Here is a 25,706-nt window from a genome sequence, read left to right on the forward strand (position 1 = left end):
GTGCGGTGGGCACTGTACAGAGGGCTTTGTATGTGACCCTGACAGCATCCCTTCTTCACAGCAACCCTGGGAGGTAGGGGCAATTATTATCCCCATTTTACAGTTGAAGAAACGTAGACGGACAGAGGTTAAGTGACTTGCCCAGGGTCACACACCCAGGCCATGTCTGAGGCCATATCTAATGATTTCAGGTCCATTGCTCTGCCACTCATTTCAAGCACCCCAAATCTTATTTGATCTTGGAAATCAAGTGGGTCAGGCCTAGTTAGTGCTCGAATGAGAGAGAAGACATTCTGAGAATCCTGGATGCTGTAGCTTAAAGAGAGACAGTGTGGCGCAGGAGACAGGGACGGCCTCGGGGTCAGGAAGCCCACTTCTGATGTGCACAGGGATGGACCGAATGAGGTCGATGCTTGGACCTTATGTTACAAGGCAGGGAAAGAATCTCCTCCCCAGGAGGTACAATGAAATCCCAGGTCTGGGCCAGAAGAAAATGTGGAAACTGAGTCTTGAGAGACTCATACATGTGTGTGTGTGTTTCAGACTGAATGTTTGAGAATGTGAGACGTTGAATGTATGTGTGTGATTGTGTCTCACACACACAGAGTCTGAGTTGAGCGGGCACACATGGCACAGTGCCAGTCCTGGCCTCCAGCACCCACGCCCTGGAGCAGACAGTACCTCGAGGACCACTCCCTGAACCTGGGCCACCTCTTCCACCAGCCGGCTGAGCTTGCCCATCCCCTCACTCAGCACTAGGATTTCACTGAGATGGGCAGTGGCCCAGCTCGTCTGATACAGGCTTGGACCGAGAAGCAGGTTCTGAGTATCTGGCCCTGTGACACGTGTGTCTGCACACAAGCTGCCGGTGCTTTGTGTCATTTCAGATAGACTTGTGCCTGGTGTTACCCTGGCTTCTAGCTTACAGATAATTGAAGTCCACTCAGAGCACTGTTTAGGCACCTGCTACATATGTCGCTCTGGCATAGGTGATACTCTGGGGAAGATGACTCGACCCCTGCTATCAGGAACTTAGAACCATCTGGGGAGAGATGGTGGACTGGGACTAGATGGTTAAGATATGCTTGTTTAGGTCTGGCATGGGGTGGGGGTGCTTTCCTATCTAGCACTGGCCCAGTGCAGAGGGGCACTAGCCACCACACCTCTTTCCCGGAAGCAGGTTGGCAGGGCCATAGCCATAGGTGAAATGGGTGGAATAGGTGGCTACCTATTAATGTGAGGAAATTGGACAAAACGATTGTGTGAGGCCCCTTCCAAACTCCAGATCTTAAGATTCTTTGTGATTTGAGACACCAGAAACTTTCTCCATGGCCCCAAGTGTCTTCCATCCTGGTTGTAATTATTTCCATTAGGAATTGTCCCTTTGAACTGTTACAATTGAGATACCCATCTTGGGAGGGGCCCCACTGAAGTCATTATCATATTGAACACCTTCTGACTTACTAGTCTCTCCTTCCAGATGAGGGGCTATGGAAAGGACCATAAGCTTTCAGAGGCAGCAGGAAGGTGCCAGGGATCTAGGGCAGGGATAGGCCCGCTGGGGCTGGGGACATCAACAGGCAAATAACATTTGGCCCATTGCACGGTTGTGCTAAAGGCTGGTCTTGCCCAGCAGTCAGTCATGGGCAAGCTTGCCAGGTGGGTCAGAGATGCCAAGGCTTTTTCTCCCCGGGGAGGGTGGGGTGCTCTGAGAGAGCAGTCTGCTCTGCCCCTCTCTGGCTAAGCCAAACACTTGGGTGGCTGCACATACATTGGGGAGCCGAGCCAGCAGCACTGGATCTGGGGAGGGCCTGAGGCAGAGGAAGCAACTTCTCTCTGTTCTTCCTTGGGTATCAAGTAAAGGGCTCATCAGAAGGAAGCTCCAGGGAAAGGACGGGAGGGAAGGAGGGTCAGAGAAATGCCCCTGGAGCAAAAACTGGGCTGGCCGGGCGTATCTGCCCTCAACTAGTCTGAGGACAGGGATGCCCCAACCAGCTTGCCTCATAAGCCCCCCGCCCCCGCCCCCTGGGCTAAGTGACGGCATCTACCTGGACATGTCGGAGCCAGGGCCAAGCTGAGCTCTTCCCTTTGTCTCACTGGGATCCTGGAGTCCTGGTGGAGCTATGGAAGGAGAGCCTGCCAAACTTGCAGTCTCCAAACCTTAACAAAATGGGTTGAAGGACCTGGGAAGGTGATGCGGGAGGACACCTCTTTGGAAGGCTTGTTTCCCTTAGCTCTGGAGGGCAGAACCAGAAGCGGGGGATGAAGGTTGCAGACTGGAATAAGGGTAGCCTGCCCGAAGATCAGCTGTCCCAAAGTGGATTGGGCCGCCTCCAGAGGCAGCAAGCCCCCCATCTTTGGATGCCGGGTCACCATTTGCTGGGAACCATCTCGGGAGGGATTTCTGTTTAGCTTGGGGTGAGACTGGATGACGTAGATCTCAGCACTTCTGACCAGCTGGTGCCAAGGAGTAGAGGACGGGCCAGAAGGGCCCAGGTCACTGGCCGTGGCCCGCCTTACTCCAGTGACATCTTTACTTCCCTTCACAAACTTCATATTTTGCCTCATCTGCATTCACTCACCAGCTGCCCCGGGCTTGGCTGCTCTTCTTGCCTTGCTCTTAGAATCCTGTTTCCATAAAGACTGCTCAAGTGGCCCCTTTCCAGATCCCCCCCACCCAAATATTGCCTTGTGATTTACATGTTTTCTCAGATCATTGAATGTCAGCCTCTTAGGGACAGGCACGGTTCTTTGCTGAGCACACGGGAGTCACTTAATCAGTGCTTGCTTGTAGCCTGGGCTTTGGGGAGTGAGTTGGGCATTTCTATGGATGGAAATGGGGAGGAACTTGTTTGGCAAAGAGGAGAAAGCTCACGGCCGCTTTGGCTGGGGAAGCCGGAGTAGGAGAGGAATAGGTGGTTGGAGTCTTCTTGTAAAGGTCTCCGGGACCAGATAAGGGGCTCAGAAATTTCAGCAGGTAAATGGGGGAATTGAAGCCACGTGGTCAGAGAGAGAGTTGTGCCCGTGGAACATTTAACTGGATTAAAAGTTCCCCAGGCCTCCTGAAATGGGGCCTGAAAGTTTCCGGAAGACCTGAGTTCAAATCCAGCCTCAGATACTTCATGGCTGTGTGACTCAGTTTCCTCACCTGTAAAATGGGGGCAACAACAGCATGTACTTCCTAGGGTTGTTGTGAGGATCAGATATGATCATTATGGTGCTTGGTCCAGTGTCCGGCACACAGGAAGCGTTATGTGAATGTTTGTTGTTGTCATCACTCCCCATGTGACCAGAGGGGCTAAGGTTAGGCTAGGTGGCTTCTAAGATTTCTTTCTACCTATGTTCTTATGAAATGACAAATGCTTTACAGGAAGTAAGAGCTGCAGAAATTCGGGAGAAGCTTGTGGGTTTGTGGGTAGTCAGAGGTGATTGGATTTAGATCTGACCTTGAAGCCAGGCATGGGATTCAATAGGCCAGGAAGAGTGGGGAGGGCCTTGCAGATGCCCGTGTTCCCAATGACAAGCCCTCTTGGTAGACTGGATTTCTGTACACAGCCATCAGCCTCATGATTTATGTTGCTTGTTCTCCCTCCTCAGACCAAGGGACTCTCCTGAGTGCTCACTCATTTCCTCTTCCAGGGGAGTAGTCTGGTTCTGCCCACAGATGCCACACCCTCCCATCCACCCAGCTCTGGGGAGGGTCCAGGCCTACTAAAAGACTCCCTCCCTAATTAAATTCAGCAAGCATTAAGAGCTTTTCACAGACAGGATAAAGATGAACGTGGACAATTCTTGCTTGTTCGAGCTTACAGACTAATGGGGAGAGGAGGAGGCTAGAGACAGGTAGGGATGAGGGCAAAGAAGAGCCAGGCCCAGTGTCAGACGTTTGAGGGGCAGGCAGCTGTCAGTGAAGGCTTTATGCAAGAAGTAGCATTTGATTTAGGATTGAAGGAAGGGAGAAGGATTCCTAACACCCAGGCAAGTGCTGGTCATTTCCAAGTATGGGGCACTGGGAGAGCCAAAGGCCAAGTCGGAATGTCTCCATGTTGGAATGTAGAGTACCTGGGGAGCATGGGGGTGGGGGTGGGGAGAGTCAAGACTGAAGAGGAGCCAGATGAGTGCCGCATGTGGGAGTTTCAGCTTTTACTGGGGGGACGCAGGCTTTTTAAAGTGGATCTTGTCCTGCCCTGTACTCAGGGTTGCCGCTCTGTCCCCAAAGAGCACAGGGCTACACCCCATTCTGGCCGATGCCACCTCAGAATGTTTCTAAGAAAGGCCCGGGCATAACTCCTCATCTTCTGGAGATGCTCCTCGCTCGCCAGTATGGTACTGATCCTTGTTCTTTTCTAGAGCTTCTGCCACCTCCCCCCCCCCAGGCTCATTTCTCTCCACCCAGAATCGGGCTTTAAAGTTGGAAAAGTGTTTTCCCTGCAAACCTTTAGGCCTTTTCTCAGTCTGAATCCTTCAAGACCTTTGCGGCACCTGATCTGTTGACTCTCCTCTCCTCTCTTCCTGGATTCCCTCCTACCTGGGTTTCTATTCCTGAATCGCCTTCCTTTCTGATCAATTGCCTTACAAGGTTCCCCAGACAGAACTCATGATCTTTTCCCCCAACCCATCCATCTTCCTGCATCCCCCTTTGTGTTGAGAGCACCACTGTTTTCAGACATTCCAATTCACAACCTCAGTCATACTCAGGCCTTCCCAGCTCCTCATCCCCAGAAGCAACCATTTGCCAAGTCTTGTGGATTATGCTTCCGAACCGTCTTGCATCCATCCCACAGTGCTCCAAAGCCTCACCACCTCTTGCCCAGCTGCCTAATTTATCCCCCTCCCTCAAGTCTCTCCCCACGGCAGTCAGTCTTCCTTATGGATGCTGCCAAAGTACGGGCCCGACCGTCTCCCCGCCCTGTCTAGTTAACTTTCCATTTATTATCTCTAGGATGAAAGACTTGACGATTGGGCCGCTTACTGCCTTCATAACCTGGGTCTAGCCTACCTTTCCAGTCTTTGGTTACCTGCTACTTGTACCTGTTATTTCCCCTCTTAGAATGTAAGCCTTTTGGGGGAAGCTCCTCTGTCCTTTTCTGGTGTCCAGCGCCTAACACGGTGGCATGAATTCTGGGGCTCCATGGATGGTTGCTGATTTGATGGATGAATATGAGTACCCCACAAGGCCCAGGCCTCACATGTTGTTGTTGTTGTTGTTTGCGGGGCAGTGAGGACTAAGTGACTTGCCCAGGGTCACACAGCTAGTAAGCGTCAAATGTCTGAAGCTGGATTTGAACTCAGATCCTCCTGAATCCAGGGCCAATGCTTTATCCACTGTGCCACCTAGCCGCCCTCAGGCCTCACGTTTAATAAACGTTAGAACTATGAGAAGAGTCCAGCTCCTGATGCCAAGGCCAGTGTTCTTTCACATCGTGTTGTGTCCTTGTAACTGCCCTTGCCCCCGAGGGATAACAGGGCTGAGGCTGGGTAAGGGAGGGGGCAAGTCATGTTTGATGGAGAGCTCTGCACCAGCCCTATGATTTCTGGCTAAGTTAAGCTGAAGACTCTGACCCATGTTTGTTGTTCAGTCGTTTCAGGCATATCTGACTCTTTGTGACCTCATTGGGGGTATTCATTCTCCCGCTCTTTTGACAGATAAGGAAACTGAGGCCAACTGGCAAATGTCTTGTTTGGCGTCACCTGTTTATGAACATATACCTCCTCCCTCACCATACCTAAGCATCTCTTGTTTTTTGGTTTTTTTTGTTTTTGTTTTTTGGTGAGGCAATTGGGGTTAAGTGACTTGCCCAGGGTCACACAGCTAGTAAGTGTCAAGTGTCTGAGGCCGGATCTGAACTCAGGTCCTCCTGACTCCAGGGCTGGTGCTCTATCCACTGCACCACCTAGCTGCCCCCCAAGTATCTCTTGTAACAAAAATTCAAAGGGGGACACAGTACATGCGGTGTGTCACCTGTAGTCCCCCAGCTCAACAAAGAAGGGAAGGGGCAGTGCTTTTTTCATCACTTTGAGACCTGGTCACTCTGGAAGTTTTATATTCTTTTTCCCCACCTCCATCGCTTCCCTCTAACTCCCCCTCCACCCCCACCCCTGTCACAAATAAGCCAAACCAAGAAGATGACAGTGCACCTGAGCTGCAGACTCCTGGCCTTGGGTGGCAGACATACAAAGGCAATTTCTTAATATCCCACAATACACTTGATTGTAAATCAGGCAGCATTCAAAGGTATTTGCTGCACAGTGTTGTGAGGGGTTCCTCTACCTACCAATCCCCAGGGAGTACATGGTGGTCATAAACCTGCGTCCGGGGGCCTGGTAGCATCCTCTTGGGAGAAGGTGGGGGCAGGGAGCAGGGAACGAGCCAGGGGAGGCTGACGCAGGAGCCAGGTGTCCTGGTAACCATTGGGAGAGTTGGCTCCTGGTCTGGTCTCCCAGAGTTTCCTGCAGTGACAGGATGTATGCTGTGGGGGTAGGGCGAGGGGGTGTGTGTGCAGGTAGACACTGAGCGGTTCTTCCTGCTGGGGCAGCAGGTGCTGGCCTGGAGTGGTGAGAGGCGGCACTTTTCTTTGTACATTGTGTAGCTCAGCCCTCTGTTTGAGGCACCTCTGTAGGGTAATAGAGGCAGAGATGATTCTCTTTCTGTGTTTCTGGAAGGGAATTTAGGAATTTTCTTGGTTTTTGCTGATGGGGAAAGAGAGAGGTATGTGTGGGAGCCCCTCCACTCCCCCTTGGAAGTGTACAGGTTGAGGGGATGCCCCAGCAGCACGGCCACATCCTTCCTCATAGGGTAGGCACAGAATCTCTCCCAAAGGGTCAAGGACTTGGCAGATGCCAGAGAGAATCTACATGGACATGTACAAGTCAGGCTATCCGTAGGACAGGAATGTTTGTTTACTGTGCAAACAAATCAGGCCTCTGTTTATTATAATCCAAGTCACCTTCCTTACCCAGTTGTACACAGTGTACTCTTGTTTCAGGTCTGGGCACCAAGAAATAGTAGTTAGCACCAGTGAGAAAATCATTGTTTCTTAAGATGAACAACAAAGCAGTCATGTCAGCTGTAAGGAAGCCATTCAGTGTTTTCTTTAAATGCTCTGTCTAGTGTAGAGCCTTGGTCAAAAATAGGAAGGAGTTGGGGGCTCAGGGTGCCACCATGGTGTAGGGCCGTGGGCTGCTGTGTGAGGGAAGCATGTTTCTGAGGAGCATGCTGTATCTTCCACCCCATGGTAGCCCCTGGGCTGACAGCCCGTTTGCCTCATGCTGGTTCCATGTTCTTGCACCTACAGCCCAGCTTATTAAAAGCTCAGGAGATTCCAAACACTCTGCCTGACTCTGGGTTCTCACAGGATGGCTGCAAAAGCAGCCCACTCTAGAGCACACTGTACTAATGAGGGGCAGTGGTCACCAATGTTTGCTTTCCCAGTGGATGTTTTCCACGGCTGCCACACCTGGCATCCATGACCCTGCCCGCTCACTTGCTGCTTCCTTTGGCACAGAATGTGGGTCCCCACCCTGGCCTGGAAGTGGCCTGAAGTCCATTAGTAAGAGCTGCCAGAGAAACCCTATTATAGTTTGATTCCCCAAGAGCAGCTTCAGCCTGGTGCTTGTTTCTTTTTTCTTGGAAACATAACCGTAATGAGTTTTTAAGCACCTGGTCTGTGTGCCGAGACAAAGCCCCTTCTCTCATGGGGGTTTTCGTCCACATTGCCTAGGCTGGGCACAGGCCTGTGTATTCCTTCTGGGGGGGCCAAGTCCATGAGGGCCCCCACAGCCCCAGGAGGTAGAAGCTTTCGCTTGGGGAAAGTTGTTAGAGAAGGCCTCGGGTTCCAGGAGTCTTGGGTTCACTCTGTGGTCTTGGCCACATCCTCAGTCTCAAACTTCCTCCCGTTCCTTGGGAAGAAAGGAACCTATCCCCCGTCAGGAACCAACTCTCATGTGCCCTGAGAACTGACCCCAGACTTTAATCTGTGGGAATCCGGATTTATCAGCACACTGGGGTCATTGAAAACCTTTGCCAGCTGGGGGATAGCTAGATGGCGCAGTAGATGGAGCACTGGCCCTGGATTCAGAAGAACCTGAGTTCAAATCCAGCCTCAGACACTTGACACTAGCTGTATGACCCTGGGCAAGTCACTTAACCCTCATTGCCCTTCAAAGAATTAAAAAATATATATATATTTTTTAAAACCTTTGCCAGCCCCAAGGCACGCCTAATGCTCAGGCCCACTGAGCTTCCTTGTCTATGAAATGAGAAATTTATACACTGGGGACCCTGCGCGTTCCAGGAGGCTTTGGCCAACAGCAAATGCTCATTGAGCAAGTACCTTGTGTGCAGGGCACCCAGACTGAAGGCAAGCCTTCTCCTGGGCCTGGAAGTGCAGGTAGGACAGACCAGCGGGGGCGGGGGGAGGAGGGCGGCAGGCATGAGTTTGGAGGCTGGATGACCCTGCCAGGCTCCATTCAAGATCTGCCTTCTCCAGGGAACCTTTCCTGGCCTCCGTGAACCCCCAGGGCCTTCCCTCTGATGCAGCCTCCCGCTCAGCCTTTCTCTGTCTGGCTTGTACTCAGCTGTCCGGGAATTATTTTGACTGGCTGTGATCTTCTTGAAAATAGGGCCTGCTTTTGGTCTTTCTTTGTATCCCTCGCCCTAGGCACAGTGCCAGCACATAGTAGGCTCTTCATAAATGCTCACTGGTTTTGCTTGACTTGACCCCAGCACTCTGAGGGGGAGGCGGGTCTGGGGAGCTTGACGCTAAAGCGAATAAATAGAAGGCTAATAGGAGAAAAAGCTAGAAAGGTAGGTGGAAGTCAGCTTGTGCTGTGTTCAGAAATGCTGGCCTGAGGGCCGAGGGAGGCATCGAGGGGGGAGCCAATCCAGGATGTCAGCTGTGGCCTAGGCTGGCGGGAGCTGCCCGGTGAGGAGGCCAGCTGGGGGGGGGGGCGGCCTGCCTGCCTCCAGCTCCACCATTTCCCCCTCCTCTTCTCCAGCCAAGTCCACAGTTCGGGAGACTTGGACAAAGTGTCTTGTCACTTGGGGAGGTAGCTGAATTTCCTGGGATGCTTTGGGAGGGTCAGCTCAGGTCATTTCAGCGGCTAGCGGGCATGTTGTGTGTGCCGGACACCATGGAGATGTAGACTAAGCTAGGGGGCCTCCCACCATAGGAAGGTGGCTAACGGCCACCTTTATGTAGCGCTTGGTGGGAGGGGAAATACAAGGGCTCTCCCCATTTTGTGGGAAGGGGACTGAGGCTGGTGCTATAGTCAGAGGCAGGATTCCAACCCGAACCGCTCCTGGCACTCTGTCTCCCAAATGGAAGGTCAGGTGAGATGAAGACTCCCGCCACTTCAGCAAGGCCCTGAGTGAGGCCTGGGGTGGCTAAAGACGCCTGGACTGCCCAAGAGTTAAAGTTTGTAGAGGACGGAGGAGAACTTCCTGATTGTCTGTCCTGGTGTCCCAGCCTGAACTCGGAGGGCCCCGGGGCCAGGCTCTGCCCTGGGACGCCGTGGCCTTGGCACCCACCCCCTTTCCTCTGCTGGGCCGCAGCCACCCTTGGAACCGGCTTCTTTCTGATTTGTGTTTGGACCTCCCTCCCCCAGCGTCCTCCAGCTCTTCTGATTGGGATCTACAGTCCAGGCCCAGCCCTGAGCCAAGCAGGGGGTCCTTGGGCCCTCCTGGCTGTTAACCCTGACGGACTGGCTTCTGCCTTCCCTTCCGGCATCCTCTCCTGACTTCGGTTTAGAGGCAGGCCCTGTGGGATGTCGGGAGGGGACCCAGCATACTGCCCTGCTCCTGAGTGGGAGAGGAACCTGGAGAGCTGGCAGCTGAACCAGGGATGATGGAACCAAGCGGAGGCTGTTCTGGGAGTGGAGCCTGCCTAGCCTTTCTCCCTTTGTCCGTGGTCCCTGTGACTTCTCCTGCTTTCTCTTTGCTGAGCCTGGCTTCGGAGGGTCTGGAGCTGGGGCCTGTGCCAGCCTCCCTCAAGGATGGATGGATGGGTGGATGCACGTGGCTTTCTTTTCTCTCCTCTCTCCCCGTCGGCCCTGTTGGTGGCTGGCTGCCCTCTTTCCTCTGAGGACGAGAGTATCGGGGTCAGTGAAGAACATCAAACATGGAGTTCTAACGTGACCTGCAATTAGCTGAACAGTCTCTTTCCGTGGAGAAACCTGGCTCTGACAAGATCTTTAATTTGCCATTCATTCATTTCTTTCTTTTTAATGGAGAATAGTTTCTAAGGAACATCCCATGGTAACTCTACCTTCCCCATCACTCACCTGCCCTCAGGCTTTTGGTGCCCCAAGATTCTCCATTAAGGTGGGCCTGGACACATGGGAGGGGAGAGGATGGGGAAGGGGCCTTCCCGACTGGGATGGGTGAGAAAAGGGAACAGGATGCGAGTTAGGGCCCCTCCCATGATAGGCGAGGACTTGAGGCTCCCTTTTCTGTCCCCTAGCAGACCTGCCCAAAGGGATTCACTTCTTGCCTCAGTTCCTCTTCTTTCCCAGCTATCTCCTTGGAGGGCTGTTGTTCTCTCCTTTTCAGTCTAGGAAAATGGGCAGGTATGAGAGTGGGAGCTCCGAGCTGCAGAGGACCACAGTTCCTATGTAGTCTCTTTTGTTCTTTGTCGATTGAAGTATTTGCCGATGTTTTCATAACAAAAAAAGAAATTTTCAGAAAGGAAAAGAGGCCCGTGGTGGTGGCCGTAATTATAACTCTCACAGATGGGCCGTCAAGTGTCAAGAGTATGTTCCTCACAATGATGCCGTGAGGTCTATGCTGTAATTCTTACTCTCTCCATTTTACAGAAGTGCAAACTGAGACTTGAGACACTGCAAAAAGTATCAAAGCCAGGCCTTGAACTCGGGTCTTCCCCTAGAGCCCAGCATCCTTTTATTTCTTCCAAACCGTATTACTTTTCCTGGTCCCTTAGTGGAAAGTAGCTTTGGAGTTGGTCTTGTCCGGCTGCTACCTAAACAGAAGGGACCTGTTCTGTGGGCCTGGTGGCTCTCTGGCCTCCAGGGGAAGACCCAAGGCGGGGAGCTTCACTTGCTCATAGGCACAGCCTGTTCTGCCTTTGGAGAGCTCGGGTTATTGATAAGTTTTGCTTACATCGAGCTGGGATGTACCTCTGCACTGCGTTGAATCCCTGCTGCTCCTGCATTGTCATCTTACAATCAGGCTGAGTCCCCATCACCCCCATGCTAACCCTTTTTCATGCTTGAAGCTAGTGATGGCCCTTCACATTAAACATCCTCAGTTCATGAGCACTTGTAGTGGCTTAATGTCCGGTCTTCACAGTCTGCGCTTTTCGAAATAGAACATTCAAAACTGAACCTAGGGCCTGCCCTTGTGGGCTGAATCTGTCCCAACTTTGTGTCTCTTGCCTGCTGTCCCAGTCGTAGCCGATCTCAGAACTGACTCTGGACCCTACCTCAGGTCCCCTCCACAGCAGCCCTGACAGCCTACTTGGCTCTGCTGGCCTTAGCCAGGCCTTTCCAGGCTCCCTGAGCAGCCCTTGACTGTACACTGGGGAAGGAGAGGGGTATGGTATGTTCAGGGAGGACTGGCACCTCCGGTCTGGGGGCTGCTCACCAGCCTTGGGTGTCCCCCAGCTCTCACTTGTGGCTCCAAGAAGCTGTAGCGTGTGTATTGGGCAGATGCCAGTAAACTGTCATGGCAGACAGCTAACCCGGGCTGAGGGTAACCAATAGGCCTCTAACCCGCTGGTGAGTTAAGGGCATGGCCACCCAAGCATGTGAAGACTTTCCCTGGCAGAGTGGGCAGGTAAGAACAGTGTGTCCCAATGGCCATGAAGGCGGCTGAAGCAGGCACGATAAACCACCCAGAGCTTGGTCAGACATCGACGACGCCAAGGTCAGACACTGCCCCCCGGGGCCATCGGCAGTCACCCTGGCTTTTGTCTTGTCCCTGCACTCGGTGACACTGAAAGAGAGAGTGAGGCTGGCGCCTCTGTGCAGCTCTGCCTCCTTTCAATCCGGTTCACACTCACATGAAGACATCACCCCCTGATGTCGCTGGTCCTCTCTGAAAAGGAAGGACAAATGCTTCCTTCTCTTCTTTCTCCTCCTCCTCCCCCCATCTGCCTGATCTGACTGGCTGCGGCCGCACATCCGCACACACAAACTTTACCGCCAGCTCCTGGCTCAGGTAGTTGGGGCTATTAAAGTCATTTGGACTTCTCGGTGCCGTGATTTCTCCATTTGTAAACTGGCCTGGCGCCCACTACAGAGGGATATTTCAAGGCCCAAGTAAGAGAGTGGATGTGAGAGTGCTTACCAATAGCTAAAAATAATTCTGTTTCACAAATTTGACTTAACAATGTGCCGTGTACACAAGAGAGAAGAAAAGGGAAATGGCGGCCGCTTCCCTTCTGCTGTCAGCTACAAGAGGTCATTGGTTGAATGCCCATATGCCTGCTTTACTCAAGCAGCTGTTTGGTGTCAAAGTAGGTTTAGAACCCACAGTTCCTGACTTAGAGCCCTCTGCTCTGTCTACTATCCTGTGCTATCTTAGGGCTTAAGAAAGCCCCTGTGCACTATCCAGCTGCAGCTAGGTAGTGACACGGGGTGAGCACTGGGCCTGGACTCAGAAAGATCTCAGTTCAAATCTGTCCTCAGGCACTTAATAGCCACGTGACCCGGGGCAAGATTCTTCACTGCCATTTACCTCAGTTTCCCCACTTGTAAAACGGGGCTATTAACACCGCAAAGGGTTGTGGTGGGGATCCAGTGAGGTCATGTTTGTAAAGTGCTTTGTAGACTTTAAAGTCACGTGTAAATGCTATTGCTGCTGCTCCTTTTTATCAGACTACGAGGAGTTGTTGTCCAAAATGTTCCTTGAAGCCTGTCTTGCCTAGGAAGTCTCCATCCATTAAGTAATCGTGTGTGGGTGAGGGTGGGCCTAGTGTCACCTGCTGTCCCAGAGGGACAGCCTTGTGTGGCTTCCAGTCCAATAAGTCTTGGCTTAAACAAAGCTTTTCCCCCTAGAAGAGCTAGAAAAGCCACGTCCGTGTTTTTGAAAGGTCATCAGTTTCTCCACCAGAAGCCTTGTGGCCCACGTGTTACTTTGCCCATCATCTCCCTCGGGCTCACCCACAACCTCCCTCTGTCAGCCTCGGCTGGGGCTGTGGGGTCTCCCGCACTCCTGACTTGGCCGAAGGGGAGCTGGGGCATCCTCTCCCAACTGCTCTTTCCCTGAGCTGCTAGGAGGAGCAGCCACAGGCTCCCAGGCCGTCCCGCCGGCTGGCCCTCTGCCTCTCTGTCCTCCCCCACTGCCACGCATGCGGCTCCCTCCTCCCCTTCCCAGCCCAGCAGCCTGAGTCAGTGCAGCCCCCCCTCCCTGGGGCAGGGGCCTCCGCAGGTTTTGGCCGGGGAGGAGGTGGGTCTAAAAATAGCTCTGGAGGAGGATCAAATCTCTGGAGTTGGAGATTTGTCTGCCAGAGGCCGTGGTGGCAGCAGCCCGGGCTGCCCGAGTCTGAGAGGATGAGGGGGGTGGCCATGGGGAGGCTGCTGTGGGGACCGTCAGGGGGAACTGAGCAAGGGAGGACGTGCCCCGCTCAGGCTCCATGCCCCCAGCCCCTGGAGGGACCCGTCCCCTGCACTGTCTGGGGAGGCTCAGCCTCCCCCCCTCCTGAGGGCTCCAGGTGGGCCAGCTTAGCCTTGCTCCCCCACAGCCTCCCTTCTCACCTCCCTTTATGTGTTGGTCTTTCCTTAGAACACAGAGCCCTTGAGGGCAGCCACTGCTGTTCCCTTTGTACTTGTATCCCTAGCACTTGGCACAGGGCCTGCCCCATGGGGAGTCCTAATCAATAAGTCCTTCTGCCTGCCCCCCTGAACTGTTTGAAAGAGATCTGTGCAGTGGACAGCAGGACTTGCTGTCCTCGGGAGGGGTCCCCCTCGTTCTGAGTCTGATTCCAGCTGCGCTTATCTCCAGAGGCCCCGGCCAGGCCACTGTAGAGGAGGCTGGCGGGGACAGCCCGGGCTCGGCTCGAGGAGTACTCCCCTGGCTTCTGCCTTTCTCTTGGGCCTCTCTGGGGAGGCAGGAGCTAGGAGGCCTGGCCGCCTTTCCCAGGCCTCTGGCTCCCTCACTGGACATATGTGACCTTGGCGAGCCTCCTTCCTTCTGTGCTCAGCTTCTTCCTGGTGTAAAGCCAGGGTGGAGAGCCCTTCCCTTGCCCCTTTTCCAGCCCCCAAGGAAGGTCCCTCCAGCTGGGCCAGTACAGTCTTCTTGACTCCCCTTCCCACCCGCCTGATGGCTGGCTGGCTGGGGGGGGGGGGGCCAGGCCCAGTGAGAGGAGGCACTTGGCAGGAAAGCAGGAGGGAGAGCGGGAGGGTAAGTGCGTCATCGGGCGCTGCACTGCCAAACACCAGCTCTGCTTAATGGACGATGACGTGGGCCCGGCTGGGGAAGCTGCCAGTCGCTGCAGTGAGTCTGGTCTCGGGGCAGGCAGAGGGAGGTCACCATCTTTCCCGGGGCTAGCCCTGTGTTGGGGGGAGGGCTGGACCATTGCTGGAGATGGGTCCCTGGGTCGGTGAGATGCTGGCATGTGTATCTCGTGCCCTCTTCTGACCTTGGCACCACCCTCAGACATGGCTCTGTGGGGCTTGTGGGGCGCATAGAAAGGAGGAGGGGAGAGGACACAGGTGTGGTGGGACCCGAGGCCTGTTGTCTGGTAGCAGACGTCAGCACTTGGGGATCACCAGGGCCCCTCTGCTTCCTGGGACTCTGCAGGAGAAGCTGAGCTCAGGTTGGAGGGGGTGCCCTGCTCCCAACCCTTGCTGCGCCCCCTTTAATTAAGGAACAAAACCCCTTTCTCTCCATGAGTGGGGCCCAACCCCTTGACTGGGCAGCTGAGCTGGAGCGGCACTTGGAAAATCTCATTAGCCGACCCCTCCCTGGCTGCTGCCCAGCCAGCTGTGTGACCCATCGTGGGTCCTTTGTTTACCTCTTTGCAGGAGGGCTGTGTTGGGCCACTTAGGAGACCTGTGTGCTCCCTGGGCTTGGCAGCAGCCCCCATGAATGAGCGGGATGCTGCCCGGTGGGCTCAGCTGGTGCAGGCTGCCACAGCGGCTGCTGCCCAAGGCCCCCTTTGGAGAGACACCTGGAACCTTGCCGTGTGGCCAGGTTTTCTGGCACCAGTGATGTGGGATGAGTGCCCCAGGCTGCCTGGCCCAGCGAGGGAGGTGGGCAGACACTCTGTACCAGTTGTCAGCTCTCCCTTTCAGCAAACGTGCCACCTCCCCGATCCTCCAGCCTCTGTCCCCAGGCAGCTTATGGCTGCTTTGATCAGGCTAAAGAGAATGTCACAGTTGGGAAAGGACTCCGAGTAGAATCTCCAGCTGGATCATAAGGAAACCGAGGCACACAGGGACTCACTTGAGCCATTAGGACGAGAGCCCAGACTGGAACTGGTTCCCCCTGCGGCGCTCAGGGGCCTTACAGTTGGGCAGCATCTGGGGCTGCCGGTGTTCTTTCCACACAACACCGTGCGGCCGTTCACGTGAGCCGCTTCTCTTAAGTGTTGCCTGGCTTCCTGGGTGCTCTCTTTGGCCCCCCCGAGCTGCTGTGGGGCTGCCTTCATCTGGCCTTCGCTCATGCTGCTTTGGGGGGGTTTTTCTCCCAGGGGGCTAGTCTCCCTTCTTCAAGCAAGGGCAGGGACCGGTCTTTGGCTTTCTTCCTTTATTTCCAGTTTTATTCGTGCCTGCAGACATCCCGAGGACATTTTACTTTGTAGCACTGATGTGTTACATGATGCGAGGGAAAGACTGCTCCCCTTGGAGGCCGGTCTTGGGTTCCAGTTCTGGCTCTTCCCCTTTCTGCAGGTGCTCCCACCTCTCTCAGCCTCAGTTTCCTCATCTGTAAAATGAGAGTATTGGGTCCGGTTCCTTCTAGCCCTCAATGTACTATTTCATGTCGTGTTTTAGTTTTAGGTGTTTGTATCCTATGCATAGTAGGTATCTAGCAAACACTGCGCACAGTAGGTATTTAGTAAGAAGTTATTAAATAAGTGGAAGTTTACCTTTGTTCAGAAGAACGTCGTCCTTGGCCCTTTGATTCGGCAAACAAGGTGGTTAATGTTTAAAGCGTTTAAGGAACTCACTTCTCCAGATCTCCAGCAGGTCAGGAGCACTGAGTCACAGGCCACTGAACAACTGCTATGTGAATTACAGGTGAACCAGAAATATGGATCAAGGAGCTAGCTGCGGGGCCTTTTCTGGTCATTTGAAAACACGGGTGCCCCAAGATGAGGTTATGTGACCCCAGGCTCCCCAGGGCATCTCACACCTTGGATTTACAGATGAGGAAACTGAGAGACAGACAGAGACAGAGGTGTCCCTTGATGTAAGCAGTCACAGACTGGTGGTTTTCACAGAATTTGCAGGCTCCCTGCTGCACACCCCCCCCCCTCCCAGATTGTGCTGAGCCTTTACAAATGCCTTGTGTACACGCAGGCGTGCACCCATTCAGACTCCCTCCTTACCGGCCCGGCTAGATGGGCCCTGGGGTGGGAAGGCCCCTTCTCTAATGGGGAGCAAATCCAGGCCCCAAAGGCTCTGGAGCCCCGCAGAGGAGGGGCAGGGTTTGCATCCCTGTCCCTGGGTGCTTGGCCCAGGCCAGCCTGGGGGTCCCTGCTTCTGCCCCTCCCCAGAACTGGAAGGAACTGCCTGAGTCCTGCTCTCCGGCTCCATTTCCTTCCAGGGTCAGCCCAGTGGGCCAGGAGCTCTTGCCTGGTCAGCTCCAAGCTCCCTGGGGAGCAGGGAGCTGAGAGGCAGGAACCTCGCCTCCCTTCCTGCTGTCGCTGGGAGCAGCCCAGTCAGCAGAGTGTAGCCTGCTGCCCTCTGGGAGGGTGGGCAGGAGGGTAGCCCCTTCTGGGTGGGACACCCAAGCCCTCCCCCCTTCTGTACCTTTGTCTCATCCATTCGCAATCATCCTCATGCCAGACCTAGCCCAAACCTCTCCTCCTTCAAGGCTTCCCTGACCATGCATGGGGAGGGAGAGAAGAGAGCCCTGGGTTCGAATCCTGACCCTGCCCTCATTGTGACCTTTAGGCCAGGCCATCTCAGGCTAAGCCCCTCCCACATTCTGGGCACTGCTCGGGGCTCTGTAGACACCGGGACAGAAAGGAAATGGCCCCTTTCCAAAGAGGGCTGTTCCGGGCGGCCCTGGAGCCCAGAAGTGAAGGAGATGGGGGTGGCTAGTGCTGCTCCACCATCCAGACCCGAGCTCAGCTCCACTGGTGTCCTCGTGCAGTGGCGGCCTCCTCGCGCAGGGACAGCCTCCTTACTCAATGGTGTCCTCCTCGCGCAGCGACGGCCTCCGTCAAAGCCTGACAACTTGGCACAGATCCCCAGAGGAGGGTCTTGGGGCCATCTGGGTGGACTAGAGCCGGAGTGTCAGACCGAGAAATGAGGCGCTCTGCTGGCCGCGTGCTCATCAGCGTTGTCTTTGTTGTCTTATGTTTTTATTCACTTTGTTAACTATTTCCCAGTTACGGTTTAATCTGGCCCATTTGACACCTGGACTTCCCTTCACTCATGAGATTTGGAGGTTCACCTCAGCACATTGCCTTGTGCTGGTGCACAGCCAGGGCCAGGAATCTTCGCCTGTTGATTGATTGATTGATTGATTGATTCTGTCTCCCTCTCTTTCCCTGCTTGCTCAGGTGGTGGTGCCCACAAGGGTTGGGCAGGCCTACGTCTATGAGTCACCCAAGCCAGAGCAGGATGAGTACGACATTCCCAGGCATCTGTTGTCTTCAGGGCCCCAGGAAATCTACGACGTACCCCCTGTCAGGGGGCTGCTCCCCAGCCAGTATAGCCAAGAGGTGAGGAAACGCAGCCTCCATGCGGGGGGAGTCGCATCTCCCCCTCCCCCTGGGGGGTCTTCTTCCTTTGGTCCTGCCCCAGCATTCCCAGAGTGCCGCAGAAGGTCCCTCAGCCTCTGCACCCTGGGGTCTTCTGGTTCTTTGTTCCTCCATTCTTGCTCTTAGCCACCGTCAGACACAGCTGAGGTGTGGCGGGAAGGGTCAGCTACCTTAACCCCGAGCTTTCTCCTCACAGGTGTATGACACTCCCCCCATGGCCGTCAAGGGCCCCACCAGCCGTGACCCCTCTCTGGACATCTACGACGTGCCCCCCAGCGTGGAGAAAAGCCTGCAGCTGCCCAACCAGCACACGGTGAGTGAGCAACGTGTCCTTGGTGTCCACCCTCCCAGCAGGGCCTGCCTTGTGCGTGTGGAGACCCGCTGGGGTGTCTGTGTGTAGGGTCATTAGGAGATCGAACTGCGGGGGAACTGCCTCTGGGCAGGGGATCTTGCAGAGAGGGAAACTGAGGTCAAGAGCAGTGAAGGGATCGCTCAGGGCCCGGTACCGTGCATATGCGCTCTCTCCAGGCGCACCACACGCGTCCCCCGGCCTCGGGTATGGAGGTCAGTGATCCTACTGTCTGGGGTGGACCCTGACCAAACCTCTCCCCTTTACTTCCAGGTCTATGACATTCCCCCATCTGTGAGCAAGGATGTGCCCGATGGGCCCTTGCGGGAAGAAACCTACGACGTGCCCCCTGCCTTCCTGAAACCCAAGCCCTTCGACCCTGCCCGGCACCCGCTGATCCTGGCGCCCTCACCCATCCCCTCCACAGACCCCTACCCGGCCGACGACGTCTACGACGTCCCCCCACCCGCCGGCAAGGGGACACCTGCCACGGCCCCACCCCAGGAGATCTATGACGTGCCTCCGGGCCTGCGCAAGCTGGGACCTGGCCCCCCGGGCTCCGTGTATGACGTTCCTCGGGACCTGGCCAGCAGCCGGGCTGCTTCTCTGGAGGCCGACGGGGAGAGCGTGTACGATATACCGCCGCAGGCCGACCGCGAAGCCCGGGCCGACGGCAAGCGTCTGTCGGCCTCGAGCACGGGCAGCACCCGCAGCAACCTGTCCTCCTCTTCCCTGGATGTGGTCCCGGTGAAGGAAGCGGCGGTGGGCAGGGAGCTGCTGCCTATGGACCTGGATGCCGCCATGGAGATGCTAGCCAAGCTGCAGCACGGCGTGAGCGCGGCCGTGGCCCACCTCATGTCCTTCGTCAGTGGCAGTGGCTGGCGGGACCCCGAGCTGCTGGAGCCCCAGATTCCCAGCCTGCAAGCCGCTGTGGGGGAGGTGAAGGGCACCGTCCGGGAACTGCTGGAGTTTGCCCGCGGGGCTGTGGGCAATGCCACCCACTCCACGGACCGTGCCCTTCACGCTAAACTCAGCAAACAGCTTCAGAAGATGGAAGACGCCTACCAGACGCTGCTGGCACACAGCCAGGCCTTGGACGGCTGCCACTGGGCCCTGAGCTCCTTGGTGGTGGGGGGCCAGCCCCCAGGAGCCCCCGACAACCTGGACCGCTTTGTCACGTGCTCCCGGGGCATCCCTGATGACACAAAGCAGCTGGCTTCTTTCTTGCACGGCAATGCTTCGCTGCTCTTTAAAAGGACAAAGCCGTCCAATGGGGGGGCAGGCCCCGAGGTGGGCAGCCAGCCCGCCCCACCCCCTGGCACCGGCACCCCCTCGGACAAGGCAAGCAGCATACAGTCGAGGCCTCTGCCCTCCCCTCCCAAATTCACTGCCCAGGACTCGCCAGACGGGCAGTACGAGAACAGTGAGGCCGGCTGGATGGAGGACTATGACTACGTTCACTTGCAGGTGGGTGAGCAGGGGGTAGAGGAGTCCAGGGAGGCCCCTGGTACAAAGGTCCTCTCCATTGGCATCTCCTTCCTTGGGGGCCACACAGGTAGAGCCTTTGCCAAAGTGGTGGTGAAGTGAGAGATGCCCAAGCCCCGGGGTGTCCTGGGAGCCCTGGGCTTTGGAGTCGGGAGTCTTCTCCCCTCCCCTCCTCTCCTCCCCTGCCCTTCCCTCCTTCCTTCCCCTCCTCCCCTGCCCTCCCCTGCCCTCCTCTCCTCCCATCTTCCCCTCCTCCCCTCTTTCCCTCCCCCACCCCCATCTGGTATCTCTTCTCTCACTCTGATGTCCCACATCTCTGTCCTCCTCCATCCCTCTTCCTTCCTTCTCCTTGGCTTTCCCTCCTGCTCACTGTTTCCTGTAGCTAGGCCGGCAGCGTGGCCGCTGTGGGTCTCATCTCTCCCAGGACCCCGGGGCCCAGGAGGGAGGGACAGTGAGGGGTGATCTCCTATGTGTGCTCCATTATCCAGGAGGCCCTCTGGGTCCCCAGGCAGAGCCTGACGTGGGGACAAGCCCCTCAGGCTGATGGCGGCTAAGCTGCCAGGGTGCATCTGGGCTGGGAGCTGCTCCTTCTTCCTACGGGAAATGTAGACCCCCACCCCCCAAAGGGTCTGGCTGCTCCCAAACTCTGGGAGTTAGTTTGCTATGTCAGAACCAGGATTCTGGGCCCCTGCGGGCATTCAGCATCCTTCCATCTAGCTTTCTGGGGACCATGCACTGGGACAGTCAGAAATAAGATGATCCCCACCCCCAGGGACCCCCTACCCACTTCTTTGGGGCTTCCTCCCTCTTCACGTCAGCTTCTATTGGGTCACGAGGGGGAGCTCTTGAGAACCAGGCCCCAGAGCAGGCAGTGCAACCCCCCACCCCATGTGGGAGCCAGATTAGGCACTCCCCACCCCACCATCAGCCTGGACCCCCTCACCCCAGCTCTGCCGTGACACCCCGCCCCAGGAAAGGGCCTTCCCTCTCTGTCCTCTAAGAGAGGAGCCTGGGAGAGACCCTTGAGGTTACTGAGGCTGGGGGAAGCCAGGGAACTCCACCCTCTGGGGCAGACCTGGGTGCCCCCTGGACCAGGAAGGGCTGGCACGACATCATTGGTTTTTCTCCTAAGGTCAGCGTCCCGTGGGCCACCGTCGCCCCCTTGTGGGCACACTGGGCTTCACTCTTAGCCCACACCTGTGCACCTCTTGTGTAGGTGGGGGTGCGGGCCCTGCTGGACTTCTGACCTTGTGCTCCGAGGCCAGGGGGGCTCCTCTCGCCTTTCCTAGGGTTCAGATGAAGCCATGCGGGGCAGCCACGTCCCCATCCTAACGTCCCCATCCTAACGTCCCCATCCTAACGGTCTCCCTCTGCCTCCCTCCTCCCAGGGAAAGGAAGAATTTGAGAAAACCCAGAAGGAGTTATTAGAGAAGGGCAACATCATTCGGCAGGGGAAGGGTCAGCTGGAGCAGCAGCAGGTGAGTGGGCAGCCCCTCTGCACCCCTCCCCCCAGCCCCTCTGCACCCCTCCCCCCAGCCCCTCTGCACCCCTCCCCCCCAGCCCCTCTGCACCCTCAGCTGCAGGGACAGTGACAAGGGCCCCGTGCCTGGACAGAGGGAAGAGCTAGCCTTGGAGAGGGTCACAGGGCCGATGGCATCAGGACCCCGCGGGCCCACGGCCTTCCACTCTTTCAGACAGCTACCCCTCGCATGATTGAGGTTAGGAAGAGAAGGGCAGGTGCCTCATCCCAGCTGCCCCTTAGCCTGCTGCATGGCCTCAGGCAGCCTGGAGTCCCTTTGTCCATCTGGGAAATGGGGACACTGGAACTTTGGGAAGTGTTCCTGTGTATCCGTGGTAGGTGTTGGGTTGGTGACAGGAGCCTGCCCCCAGCCCCTCCCAAGGTGAGCTTTGGCAGAGCCCCGCCGGACGGCTTGTCCTCCTTTTCCTCTTGCAGCTGAAGCAGTTCGAGCGGCTCGAGCAGGAGGTGTCCCGGCCCATCGAGCATGACCTCTCCAACTGGACCCCCTCCCAGCCCCTGGCCCCAGGGCGGCCGGGGGGGCTGGCTCCCTCAGACCGGCAGCTGCTGCTCTTCTACCTAGAGCAGTGTGAGTCCAACCTGACCACCCTGACCAACGCCGTGGACGCCTTCTTCACCGCTGTGGCCACCAATCAACCCCCCAAAATCTTCGTGGCCCACAGCAAGTTTGTCATCCTCAGCGCCCACAAGCTGGTGTTCATCGGCGACACCTTGTCCCGCCAGGCCAAGGCTCCGGACGTCCGGAGCCAGGTGACTCACTACAGCAACCTCCTGTGTGACATGCTTAAGGAGATTGTGGTGACCACCAAGACGGCCGCCCTGCAGTACCCCTCCCCCACAGCTGCCCAGGACATGGTGGACCGCGTGAAGGAGCTGGGCCAGAGCACGCAGCAGTTCAGGCGGGTCCTGGGCCAGCTGGCCGCGGCCTGAGCAGAAGGGACCATGTTGGGGGGGCGGGGGGTAGCTCTGGCTGTTTGGTGACTGGGCCACAGACTGTAAATGACTTTGTACATATTTAAAAAGAAACAAACCACAGCAACCAAGAGGCCTGACTCAGGGAGGCCTGAAGAGAGACTGAATCTCCTACCCAGCCCTCCCTCTCTCCTCTTCCCCCACCCCCCCACCTTTCCCCCTCCTGCCTGCCCACCCCCCCTCCTTCCCTTCCTCTCCCCTGACACCAGAAGGCACAGGCTCCCCCAGCTCCAGTGTGAACCATACTGTGTTCTGCGTGGCTGGGCTGGAGCAGAGAAAAAACACTAAAGAACTATTTTTCATTATTGATTTTCCAATCATTTGACTAATGGTCTACATTTAAATAAAAAAAACCCCTAAAACTAAAAGGATGCGAGCCTTGTCTGTAAGTGAAATGTGTAGAGAAGGCAGCCTGTGTGCCCTAATCACGGGAACAGAACGAGGTGGGATGAGATGGGAGCCCTGAGACAGGGAGGAGCCCCTTTGAACCAGCCCCATCTGGATCCTGGGATCATGGGTCTACTCCTTAATGGCCCAATTCCATTTGAATTCCCCCAGACCGAAGCTGGGGAAAGGTCACCCAGATAGATGGTAGCAAAGTTAGCATTTGGGTCTGTGTCCCCTGACTCCCAGTGAATGACTCCTTCCACCTGGGTCGGGGGGCCGGGGGGGGGGGGGACAAAGGAAGTAAAAACTCCTGAAGGGAAAGGCTTGAAAAACACCCCGTTGTTTCTTTTAGAGATGATAATAATAATTCAGTGAAGTTGGTGAAAGTTTGTCTCCACCCCCAGTCTCCTGCCAACATTTTCCCCCATGTGGGCATGGGGCAGGAATACAAAGTAGGTGAGCGGCTGTAGTGGGAGCAGTGTCGGAGTTGGGGGGAGCTGCTGGCCTTGGACAGTGGGGCCTGGAAGCAGAGCCCAGGAAAGGACCAGGTGGGGACCGCATCAGTCAAAGAGAGCGACAGACAGACTCTGGAAAAAGGAGAACAGCTTTTTGTCTCTGAGCCCACACCAGGCATTCCTTGGGGATGCGTGGAATGTTTTTAGGATGATGTATGTATGTCCCTCAGTAGACATACACACACACACACACACACCCTCTACCCTGGTCTTGGGGTCATGTAGACACACCTGGCCTAGGAGTGAGAGAACAGAGAAAGGCCTGGTAACATGTGGACCTGGGATACAGAGGAGCAAATGATCAAGAGACTCATGGGGGGCAGGATTCAAACCCTGACCAGCTTCCTTGCACCCTTCACCTTGATCCTTGGCCCAGGAGGGGCTGCTAGGAGCCTTCGGGTTAGACCACAAGTGCTTAGGTGTCAGTCCAGAAATGGTGTCACAGACCTGGAGACAAGAAGACCTGAGTTCAAATCTGGCCTCAGACACTCCCTGGCGGTAGGACCCTGGGCAAGTCACTTAACCTCTGTTTACCTCTATTTCCTCAACTGTGAAATGGGGATAATAAAAGCACCCACCTCCTAAGGTCAGTGTGTGGGTCAAATAAGATACCAACCCCCCAAGATGTAAAGCATTTAACATAGTGTCTGGCACATATTAGGCACTCTTATTCACTTTCCTCTGCCCATAAACATGAGCACCTATAAACCAGGTGCTTTTGGGCCCTGGGGATTCAGTCTTTACCCTCAGGGAGTTCACAATATAGAGATATTTGCAAAGGGAATGGGGGTGGGGGGCAGGTAAGGGCTCTAGCAACTGAAGGAATCAGAAGCAACGCTATAGAATAATAGTAAAGACTGAATCACCAGGAAACTGGGCATTCCCGGGTAGCACAGTGACACTGCCCACTGTTGTGTCCAAAAACCCCTCCCCCTGAAGACCCAGACTCCGGGCCCAGCTCTGCCATTAATGCTCCGTGACCTTGGCCAGGTCCCTTCTCTGTTGGCCAGACCTTGCTGCCTTGGCTGAGTCACTGCCTCAAGGATGAGGGCAAAGCAGCCAGCTTGGGTGTGTTTGGGGGGGGGGGCAGCTGTGGTTGGCGAGACCAGCTGGGACGGAGGAGCACTTCCCCTGAAAAGGCCCAAACAAGGACGGTAGATGAACCCGTCTCTCCTCCCAGCAGCCCCGTGGTCTCCAAAGCCCCCTCTGCCCATGAGGCCCCCTCACAGGTCTCTCCCCAACCACCATAAGAGCTCTGTCCTGGGAGCCATAGAGCTTGGCACTGCAAATAACCAGCCCCATCGCCTCCTCTGGCAGCTGGCCACAGCAGCTGTTAGCTCTCACGTTGATGGCTCTGGCCGGAGAGGGCAGGGAGATGGGCAGAGAGGAAGCAGGGCACCTGTGCCCTGCAGAGACACCCTGTCGGCAGCTGCCCATCTCTGGACTAATCCCCCCCCTAGCCAAATACTGTTCTCAGAGGCTGGTTGGGGGCTGCCGTGCCAAGGGCACAGCTGATGCCGGCTAAATGCAGAGGAGACGAGGGAGGTAGAGAGGTTGGATCTTCCAGCATATGTGGTGTATTTAGAGATACACGAGTGTGTGTGTGTGTGTGTGTGTGTGTGTGTGTGCGCGTGTGCGCACGCGTGCGTGCACAGTATACATTTCTAGCTTGTATATTTAGCACATATATGCATGCATACTTTTATTATTTTATTATTTCTATCAAGCACTTAATGTATATGCATTGTCTCCTCGGGGCCATAGTCCCAATTTTTCCAGCATCCTCATCAGGTGGTTTCCAAACCTCTCACTGTAGTGTTGTGGAAAGTGCGTTAAACCTGGGTTCAAATACTTTCCCCAGTTAGACAACAGGTGATAATCGGGAGGGAGGGAACAAAGAGACAGGGTCGCTTTCAGAGTCATCACGGGAGGGTGAGGAGAGCCGGCAACCATAACAATAAACTTTAAGGCAGAAAATCATGCCATTGGCCTATGGGGAAGTTTCAACTTGCATTTTGTCGGGGGAGGGAGGAAGGGCAGAGACTCTTCTCCCCCAAACCACCCAGGGCTCCCTGTCTACCTGGCCGTGAGTGATCTGTGTTTGTGTGTGCATTTGTGCATGTGTCCTTGCCTGAGTCCTTGGGTGGATGGGTGAGCCCCCACCTCATGAGATGGACTGATAGAGAATTATGGGAGAGATATCCAGAGAAGCCCTCCTCCAGCCCATGTTCTTAACCTGAGACACACATAGATTTCAGGAAGTCTGTGAACTTAGAACTATTAATATTTTGAAAACTATTCAATGGAATTGGTTTTTATTGTATTTTATTTTATGCATTTAAAACCAAATTGTTCTGAGAAGTCCATAGGCTTCCAGTCAAAGGGGCCAGGATTCCAAAAAGGTTAGGCACACCTGGTCCAGAGTATTCCTCAGGTCAGGGAAGGCATGGCCACTGCTGCCCAATGCCATGCCCCTCTCTCCCCAGGCACAGGCTGGCTTGCTGCTGCCATCTAGTGGGCTTTATTGAGATTTCAAGAGGATGGGCGAGACTACTGCTGCCCTCGGGAGC

The 25,706-nt window shown here is 55.5% G+C and overlaps 1 protein-coding gene across 3 annotated transcripts in view; it reads left to right on the forward strand.

Moving 5' to 3' along the window:
- BCAR1 (BCAR1 scaffold protein, Cas family member) overlaps nt 1-22,602 on the forward strand; it is a 105,924-nt gene extending 83,322 nt beyond the window's left edge. For all 3 annotated transcript variants that reach the window (XM_043986670.1, XM_043986668.1, XM_043986671.1), the window contains exons 3-7: nt 17,691-17,852; nt 18,088-18,204; nt 18,514-19,707; nt 21,114-21,203; nt 21,680-22,602. In XM_043986670.1, coding sequence (XP_043842605.1) covers nt 17,691-17,852; nt 18,088-18,204; nt 18,514-19,707; nt 21,114-21,203; nt 21,680-22,192 — 2,076 coding nt within the window. In that variant the 3' untranslated portion in view covers nt 22,193-22,602. The remainder of the gene's footprint in view (nt 1-17,690; nt 17,853-18,087; nt 18,205-18,513; nt 19,708-21,113; nt 21,204-21,679) is intronic.
- The last annotated feature ends 3,104 nt before the right edge of the window (nt 22,603-25,706 follow it).

This window comes from Dromiciops gliroides, chromosome 2 (genome assembly GCF_019393635.1).
Source record: "Dromiciops gliroides isolate mDroGli1 chromosome 2, mDroGli1.pri, whole genome shotgun sequence".
Taxonomy (NCBI): Eukaryota; Metazoa; Chordata; class Mammalia; order Microbiotheria; family Microbiotheriidae; genus Dromiciops; species Dromiciops gliroides.